At 39.0% G+C, this 10,157-nt stretch overlaps 1 protein-coding gene across 1 annotated transcript in view; it reads right to left on the reverse strand.

Annotated features, from left to right (window-relative positions):
- Positions 1-10,157, reverse strand: part of LOC110460317 (glycerol-3-phosphate dehydrogenase [NAD(+)], cytoplasmic-like) — a 25,513-nt gene that overhangs the window by 10,508 nt on the left and 4,848 nt on the right. The window contains exons 3-6 of the mRNA XM_021513156.1: positions 9,292-9,432; positions 8,995-9,133; positions 7,993-8,105; positions 4,142-4,262 (exon numbers count right to left, since the gene is read on the reverse strand). Coding sequence (XP_021368831.1) covers positions 4,142-4,262; positions 7,993-8,105; positions 8,995-9,133; positions 9,292-9,432 — 514 coding nt within the window. The remainder of the gene's footprint in view (positions 1-4,141; positions 4,263-7,992; positions 8,106-8,994; positions 9,134-9,291; positions 9,433-10,157) is intronic.

Here is a 10,157-nt window from a genome sequence, read left to right on the forward strand (position 1 = left end):
CCCACCCCCTGACTTTATGATGTGTGGTTGTTATTGATTCCAATAATCCCCCACCCCCTGACTTTATGATGTGTGGTTGTTATTGATTCCAATGATCGCCCACCCCCTGACTTTATGATGTGTGGTTGTTATTGATTCCAATAATCGCCCACCACCTAACTTTATGATGTGTGGTTGTTATTGATTCCAATAATTGCCCACACCCTGACTTTATGATGTGTGGTTGTTATTGATTCCAATAATCGCCCATCCCTACTTTAGTTTCATCATCTGTTCCAATAATCACCTGGGCTGTTATTAGGACCAAAAGTAGTATAAGCATAGTTAAAAGAAAGCAAGAAGATATTAGCAGATTAGGTGGAGAGAATAAAAGTATGAAAAGCACAGATAAGGGGAAGCTAAAAAGCAAAGACTTTGTTCTGTATAGTTATCTGATTAAAGCATTTTTATGGGATATGGAACTGTATTTTCATAGATTTAGAGAAGATACTGCCAACATATAACAAGAGGCCCATAGGGCCTGTATCGCTCACCTTGATATCTAAGCAATCATGGCAGAATATTCTCCAAATGAGATCCAAGGGAATATGCCAGACCCCAAGGCCAATCCTTGTAGCATATATATCTGTATTCAATTTTTCATGCCCAGCAATTTTATGTATGGTTATGGGGTGGGGATCTCAACTGTTTCCAAGCTGTGACGCAGAAACTAGGTCCCTACGGTTGTGGCCAGACCCCAGGATCAATTCTAATATCATGACTGCATTTGTCTCTTTTTGCCCAGCATTTGTATATATAGTTTTGGGGTGGGGATTTCAACCGTTTCAAAGTTATGACCCAGGGGTTAAGTCTGCAAGGGTGGGGCAAACCCTGGGGTCAATTCTAATATCATGACTGCATTTGTCTCTTTATGCCCAACAATTGTATATATAGTTTTGGGGTGGGGATCTTAACCATTTCAAAGTTATGACCCAGGGGTTAAGTCTCCAAGGGTGGGGCAGTCCCCAAGGCCATCCTGGAAGCATATGTGCATTCATCTCTTTGTAATCGGCAATTGTCTATATGGTTATAGGGTGGGGATCTCAACTGTTTCCAAGCTGTGACTAAGAAACTAGGTCCCTAGGGGTTCGGTCAGACCCCAGGGTCTATTCTAATATTGTGACTGCATTCGTCTCTTTATGCCCAGCATTTGTATATATAGTTTTTGAGTGGGGATCTCAGCCGTTTTAAAGTTATGGCCCAAGGACTATGTTTCCAAGGGTGGGGCCAGACCCTAGGGCCATCCTGGAAGCAAATGTGCATTCTTCTCTTTATACTCAGCAATTGTATATGTGGTTATATGGTGGGGATCTCAACCATTTCCAGGCAATAAACTTTTTTTGGTCCCACCCCTTAGCCCGGGGGGTCAGCCCCACCATTTGTACAATTTTGAATCCCTGCCTCCCATGAATGCTTTTGATTAAATATGATTGATATCCAGTGCATAGTTCTACAGAAGAAGTCGTTTATAGCAATCTAGCCAAATTGCCCCCTTTTTGGCCCCGCCCCTCAGCCCCCTGGGGGGTCAGCCCAACCATTTGTACAATTTTGAATCTCCACCACCTAGGGATGCTTCCAGGCAAATATGGTTGATATCCATCTCTTAGTTCCAGAGAAGAAGTCGCTTAAAGCAATATAGCCAAATTGCCCCCTTTTTGCCCCGCCCCTCAGCCCCCTGGGGGGTCAGCCCCACCATTTGTACAATTTTGATTCCCCACCACCTAAGGATGCTTCCAGTCAAATTTAGTAAAATTCCAATCGGTGGTTAAGAAGAAGAAGTCGTTTAAAGAAATTGTTGACGGACGGACGGACGACGGACGCCACGGTATGGCATAAGCTCACCTTGGTCCTTTGGACCAGGTGAGCTAAAAACTTATATTTCTAAGTATGAATTTTCCAAGTTATGACTCTAATGGGCCCAGCCCCTGGGGTGGGGACAGAACCCAAGACATTTTCTGGTGGTAAATTTGTATTGATCTCCATACTTGCCAACTCTCCCTACTTTGGAGGGAGACTCAGGTTTTTGGACCCTTCAATTAAACATTTTCAATCAAGGAATTTGCTAAACTTTTCTTATATTCCAAGATATAATTATTCCAACTGAAAGAACGACTCAAAAGATGCCATTCTCAAGTGCTATTTGTCCCTAGGATGTATAAACACACACTTTATTTACTTTTTTAATTTTGAGTTTACAGAATCTCACCCATGGGAATTGCTATAGGGTTGGCAAGTATAGGATCTCTTCATACCCAGCAGTTGTATATATTATGGATACAGGGTGGTCATGCCCAGCAGTTGTATATATTATGGATACAGAGGGGTCATGCCCAGCAGTTGTATGTATTATTGATACAGGGAGGTCATGCCCAGCAGTTGTATATATTATGGGTGGTCATGGTTTCATGGTGGAGATCCCCAATTTCCGTACTGGACCCCACCCGTTTGACCACGGGGCAAATTTGGTAGATACTTTTTTAATTTTGAGTTTACAGAATCTCACCCATGGGAATTGCTATAGGGTTGGCAAGGATAGGATCTCTTCATACCCAGCAGTTGTATACATTATGGATACAGGGTGGTCATGCCCAACAGTTGTATGTATTATTGATACAGGGTGGTCATGCCAAGCAGTTGTATATATTATGGATACAGGGTGGTCACGCCCAGCAGTTGTATGTATTATTGATACAGGGAGGTCATGCCCAGCAGTTGTATATATTATGGGTGGTCATGGTTTCATGGTGGAGTTCCCCAATTTCCGTAATGGACCCCACCCGTTTGACCACGGGGCAAATTTGGTAGATACTTTTTTAATTTTGAGTTTACAGAATCTCACCCATGGGAATTGCTATAGGGTTGGCAAGGATAGGATCTCTTCATACCCAGCAGTTGTATGTATTATGGATACAGGTTGGTCATGCCCAGCAGTTGTATATATTATGGGTGGTCATGGTTTCATGGTGGAGATCCCCAATTTCCGTACTGGACCCCACCCGTTTGACCACGGGGCAAATTTGGTAGATACTTTTTTAATTTTGAGTTTACAGAATCTCACCCATGGGAATGGCTATAGGGTTGGCAAGTATAGGATCTCTTCATACCCAGCAGTTGTATACATTATGGATACAGGGTGGTCATGCCCAACAGTTGTATGTATTATTGATACAGGGTGGTCATGCCAAGCAGTTGTATATATTATGGATACAGGGTGGTCATTCCCAGCAGTTGTATATATTATGGGTGGTCATGGTTTCATGGTGGAGTTCCCCAATTTCCGTAATGGACCCCACCCGTTTGACCACGGGGCAAATTTGGTAGATACTTTTTTAATTTTGAGTTTACAGAATCTCACCCATGGGAATGGCTATAGGGTTGGCAAGTATAGGATCTCTTCATACCCAGCAGTTGTATATATTATGGATACAGGGGGGTCATGCCCAGCAGTTGTATGTATTATTGATACAGGGTGGTCATGCCCAGCAGTTGTATGTATTATAGATACAGGGTGGTCATGCCCAGCAGTTGTATAGATTATGGATACAGGGTGGTCATGCCCAACAGTTGTATGTATTATTGATACAGGGTGGTCATGCCAAGCAGTTGTATATATTATGGATACAGGGTGGTCATTCCCAGCAGTTGTATGTATTATGGATACAGGGTGGTCTTGCCCAGCAGTTGTATATATTATGGATACCGGGTGGTCATGCCCAGCAGTTGTATGTATTATAGATACAGGGTGGTCATGCCCAGCAGTTATATATATTATGGATACAGGGTGGTCATGCCCAGCAGTTGTATATATTATGGGTGGTCATGGTTTCATGGTGGAGATCCCCAATTTCCGTAATGGACCCCACCCGTTTGACCACGGGGCAAATTTGGTAGAAAGATGTCTTATTATGTTGAGTAAGGACATATATGGATATAAGGTGGGGATATTGACGGTACATTGTATATGTGACAATACTGATATTATCTAGACAGATGGATGAGAGCTGATGACAATACATAATCAAAACAAATCTCTCCCTATTTCCCCCTCAGCCTGACAGGGATATCCACCTTATGAGTATGATAATTACTATCTTTTTATTACCAGGTGAGAAAAGTTCAGCAAATTTGATCATCTCCATAAGTCCTAGGCGTATCACTGCTGCCTTTGTGTTGTCTCCATAGTTCATACCATCCACAATGCCCGCTCCGATGCCCACCACATTCTGGAACACCATATTGTCATTACAGCAATAAGGTCATTATACCTGTCATTATACCAATATTACACACGGCACATGCCTCCTACATCATGCAATGATTTTCCTACATCAAAACAATATATATAGTATAACTTAACATACATTAAATTACAACAAGAGGCCCATGGGCCTTAACGGTCACCTGAGTCTTACATTATTTATTTTTGTTGATGAAATATGTACCAATTTGAGTAAAAAATAGTTAAGTATAATGTTAACTTAACTTTGTCAGGACCATGAGCTAGCTGATCATTCCAAGACCAATTTTCAGTGAGATCGGCCTATTAGAACTTGTTTTTAAGTTTGAAATAGGTATTTACAAAATAGCTGCCATGGCAGCCAAATTGTATTTCTGATTGACCCGAAAAATAACAACACTTTGTCAGAACCATGATTCGATCATTCCTACAAAGTTTCAGTTCAATCGGCCTAGCAGAACTGAACTTTAAGTTTGAAATAGTTTTTCAAAATGGCGGCCATGGTGGCCATATTGGATTTCTGATTGACTTGAAAAATAACAACACTTTGTCAGGACCATGAGTCCATCATTCCTACCAACTTTCAGTTCAATCACCCAAGCATAACTTGACTTTAAGTTTGAAATAGGTATTTTCAAAATGGTGGCCGTGGCGGCCATATTGGATTTCTGATCGACCTGAAAAATAACAACACTTTGTCAGAACCATGATTCGATCATTCCTACAAAGTTTCAGTTCAATCGGCCTAGCAGAACTTAACTTTAAGTTTGAAATAGTTTTTCAAAATGGCGGCCATGGTGGCCATATTGGATTTCTGATTGACCTGAAAAATAACAACACTTTGTCAGGACCATGAGTCGATCATTCCTACCAACTTTCAGTTCAATCTGCCCAGCAGAACTTGACTTTAAGTTTGAAATAGTTTTTCAAAATGGCGGCCGTGGCGGCCATATTGGATTTCTGATCGACCCGAAAAATAACAACACTTTGTCAGGACCATGAGTCGATCATTCCTACCAACTTTCAGTTCAATCGGCCCAGCAGAACTTGACTTTAAGTTTGAAATAGGTTTTCAAAATGGCGGCCGTGGCGGCCATATTGGATTTCTGATCGACCCGAAAAATAACAACACTTTGTCAGGACCATGAGGCGATCATTCCTACCAACTTTCAGTTCAATCGGCCCAGCAGAACTTGACTTTAAGTTTGAAATGTAAAATGTTAACGGACGACGGACGACGACGGACGAAAACGGATAGCAATAGGTCACTTGAGCTATAGCTCAGGTGACCTAAAAAAGAGACCCAATGAGCCTGTATCAATCATCTGTTATTCATATGATCACATCTTGGAATTTCAAAGGGTCAACTGATGTCGTACTCATTATTTTTAATGTTCAATATCATTAGATGTTTTTTGTTGGGAGATCATATAACTCTACATCTTTAAAATCTGTTAAAATATTTTATTTTATTTCACTCATGTGACACTGATAGATGGTCAAGGTCATTCATTTGAACAAAATGGAAGGGCTTCATCTCAACATGCTACTGGCCAAGTATTATGACACTTGGTCTCTTTGCTATCCAGAAGTGGACAAAGCTCCTTTTGACCCTGAAAGTAGCACAAGGTCCTATATTTGAACAAACTTGGTAAAACTTTATCATAGCATGCTACTAGTCAAGTTCCATCATCCTATGCATACAAATTACCAGTAGTCAGAAGTTGTTTAAAGGTTTTAACTCTGCCCTCTGTGATCTTCCATATATTTTAACAAACTTGATATCCCTTTACCCCTGCTTGCTATTGGCCAAACATCATGACCCTAGGGCTCTTTGCTGCCGCTATCAGAAAAAGTTGTTTAAATAGTTTATGATATTTGAAATCTGTGATTTCGAAATTGTGTCAAGGCTATTCACTTGATCATTTTGATAGTTCTTCTTCCTAACATGCTACTGACCAAATTTCTACACCCTAGGCCAATTGGCTTTTAAGAAAATGTAAAATGTTGACAACAGGTGGACAGATGATGTCACACCCTCCCATAAGCACTCATGGCCCTCCTGGACAGTTTAGCTAACAAGAGATCCCGATACCCTTCATCATCAGATCTTCATTAGTTCTACGTAAGTTTGATCTGTCCCTTCTTTTCTCATTTCTATTTGATTGATAGACTTGTCAGCAGTAAATACATCCTTAATGAACTTCTGATTAACACTTAATGCAGCTGGGTTTGATAGTGTCCCACATCATTGGAACTTTTCAATAAAATAGTACCAATAATGTGTAAAATATATATAGAATAAGAGAGACTTGTTTTCTGGCAGCCATCTTGACTTTCTAACTAGTCTTAAAATGAAACATTCACAAATAAAGTCTACATTAGTCTATAATAAACCAAGTAAAATCTACCTCAAAAATAATAAGTCTACATTAGTCTATAATAGACCAAGTAAAATCTACCTCAATAATAACAAGTCTACATTAGTCTATAATCAACCAAGTAAAATCTACCTCAATAATAGTAAGTCTACATTAGTCTATACTAGACCAATGAACGCTACCTCAACAATAATAACAAACTTAAACTGTCAAAAATCATGACAGCCTTGGTGGACCAGAAAAGACAGTATACCCCAGGGATAATCCTGGAATCTTGCCATCATTCTAGTCATACTTTGAAGAGTAGATATCGTTCTGAGCATTGTACAGCGGGCTATGAATTCTGATAAGCATGTAATCGATCAGGAACAGTCTGCTGAGAGTGCACCACTTTACAAGTGTCACAAACACCTTGTAGATCCTGTTTAGGATCATCAACCATGCCATAAAGAAATCGGAAGGTGGTTTGAAACCAATTCTGTAATTTCCTTAACATTAATATTCCTATATTCCTAAAAAATTACTTATTTATTTTATTACTTTTTTTTTATAGAGAGAAACACCAAATTGAATACTTAATTATGCTTTTATGTCATTATTATGTTTCAGGATAATGGAGTATTCAGACAGGATTTGTAAAACAATTTAGATCAATGCAAAGACATACATGCATACCAAATCTGATAATTCCAGGTTAAAAGGTAAAGAAGACATGCCCAAGACAAACTTGAGGTCAAAGGTCAGACCACAGGTCACAGTGACCTACTTTTTGTACTTGAAATTTTGCTATCCCAAAATAAATGTACTTGCATACCAAATCTGGTTACTCCAGGTGTAATAGTATAGACTATATGCCCTGGACATTTTATTCAAAGGATGACGCACCCTGCCATTCCAAGATGTACTGGTTACTTGCATACCAAGTCTGGCTACTTCAGGTTAAATTTTATAGAAGATATGCCCTAGAAAAAATCTTCTAGCAGATGGAGGAAGAATAGACGGACAGACAGAGTGCACACCATCCTCCCAGAAACCGGTGGGGGACTAATAAACATCCATAATTGTGTTTTGACTCTTGTCATTTCCACTTTGTTAAAAAAAAAATAAGTCCCCACCACTTACACAAATACAACAAAATTAAAAAATTAAAATTAAAACTCCATACATGTCACTAGTGGTCACTGTTTATTTTTTTTATTTTTTTTCAAAACTGTTTTGCCCGAAATGTTACAATCCTGTCTGAAGTATGAAACACACCCTTATCACTATACCAGAAACACTGCCCTCAAAATCTAGTCCCACTTTATTCTAAAGAACAACTGTAAACCCACCTACCTTTAAAGCTCCACAAATCTCCACTGTTGGGGTATCATTCACAATCATACAGTGAAAATATGGAGTCTCAAACAGCCTCTTCAGCATTTGTCCATTTTCTTCATTTGTGCTTCCTAAAATAAATCAATAATGATATGCATTCGGCACAAAAACTGTTACTGGTAGGATTTGAACATTTTGGAGGTTATGTGATTAGGAAATATAGATAATGACATCGTTCATAAGTTTAAAGAAAGCAAAAATTAGCTGGTCTAAAATAACAAGAGGCCCAGAGGGCCTGTATTGCTCACATGGATATCTAAGCAATCATGGCAAAATATTCTCCAAATGAGATCCAAGGGAATATGACAAACCCCAAGGCCAATCCTTGTAGCATATCTGTATTAGATTTTTCATGCCCAGCAATTTTATGTATGGTTATGGGGTGGGGATCTCAACTGTTTCCAAGCTGTGACTCAGAAACTAGGTCCCTATGGTTGTGGCCAGACCCCAGGATCAATTCTAATATCGTGACTGCATTTGTCTCTTTATGCCCAGCATTTGTATATATATATAGTTTTGGGGTGGGGATCTCAACCGTTTTAAAGTTATGACCCAGGGGTTAAGTCTCCAAGGGTGGGGCAGAAACTGGGGTCAATTATAATATCATGACTGCATTCGTCTCTTTATGCCCAACAATTGTATATATAGTTTTGGGATGGGGATCTTAACCATTTCGAAGTTATGACCCAGGGGTTAAGTCTTCAAGGGTGGGGCAGACCCCAAGGCCATCCTGGAAGCATATGTGCATTCATCTCTTTATACTCTTTTAGAATATAAAGAATACAATTGTATCTACATGAGTGTCTCAGTAAGTATTAATACTTTTGTAGTTTAATGTTTAAGGGTAAATGTATTGATAAAAGTATGCAAGAATGTGTACATGTAATGTGAAAACTATCATTTTTTTTAAGCAAGAGCCAGATAATTTCTCATTTTGATAAAGTAGAAAATTGAGATTACCTATCGTAGATTCACAAAACTGTTCCTTAGCAACTTCCCCGGCCAGGTTAGCACCCATCATGGCTGAGCAATGGATACCGAGTTCCTCCGTAATCACATCTGATATCAGTTTGATGCCTCCCTCCGTTATAGACACACCCTGTCAAGTAGTTATCACTATATCACAATCTGTTATAGACACACCCTGTCAAGTAGTTATCAACATATCACAATCTGTTTTAGACACACCCTGTCAAGTAGTTATCACTATATCACAATCTGTTATACACCCTGTGATCAAGGTAAGAAAGGGATTACCTTGATAAGAGATACAGCGATAGAATCCTTCTTTATGTTGCCTTTCATTGTTGCACAAATGTCTGCGACAAACTGATGAGGTAGCACAAATATATATATGTCACCATCCTTACTTGCCTCCAACAGGTTGGGCACAGCTACCTATGAAAAGAATTCAATTAGATCTTTACCTTAATTATAATTATAGTATACAGAAGGAGAAATGCAAACAAGAGTACAGCAGGACGGACATGTGCAAATCTGATGTACTTCAAATCCTTCCGATACATAACTGTACTTAAATGTATAAAAATAGGGACACGTTATTAACAAGAAGAAACTACATTTGCACACAGTACTTTGTAAAGCTGAAAAGTATTCCTAAGATGTGGTGAAAGGAGAAAACATCCCGTAATTAACCAACTTAAACTTAAGGAATATATACATGTCGTATATCCTTTAAAAAAATATTTACCTAAGAATTGCATCCCTTTGTCCATATATCCAACAGTAAAAATAGGAATGTGCATTACCCAGATTTGCCTATATTTTGTTCATCTTTAGGGCCAGATGAGCTAATATTGCAGTTACTCGGACAAAACAACCCCTGATAAATTTCATGAAAATTCATATTATTTATAACAAAATCCATCTTATTGTTGGTACATGTATAATACACATTTTATGGGGCAAGTAGAAATCGTTTTTTGGAAACTGGATTTCTAGGGTCTACTTTCCCAAGACAAGAGGCCCATGGGCCTTAACGGTCACCTGATATATTTATACAGAGAGTTGATTTTGTTTTTAACATGAACAGAAATATTATTCAAAGTGACAAAAAACAATAAAACCACCTTATTCAATATCTAGCATACAGATTTAAGACT

This window comes from Mizuhopecten yessoensis, unplaced genomic scaffold (assembly GCF_002113885.1).
Source record: "Mizuhopecten yessoensis strain PY_sf001 unplaced genomic scaffold, ASM211388v2 scaffold10359, whole genome shotgun sequence".
Classification (NCBI taxonomy): Eukaryota; Metazoa; Mollusca; class Bivalvia; order Pectinida; family Pectinidae; genus Mizuhopecten; species Mizuhopecten yessoensis.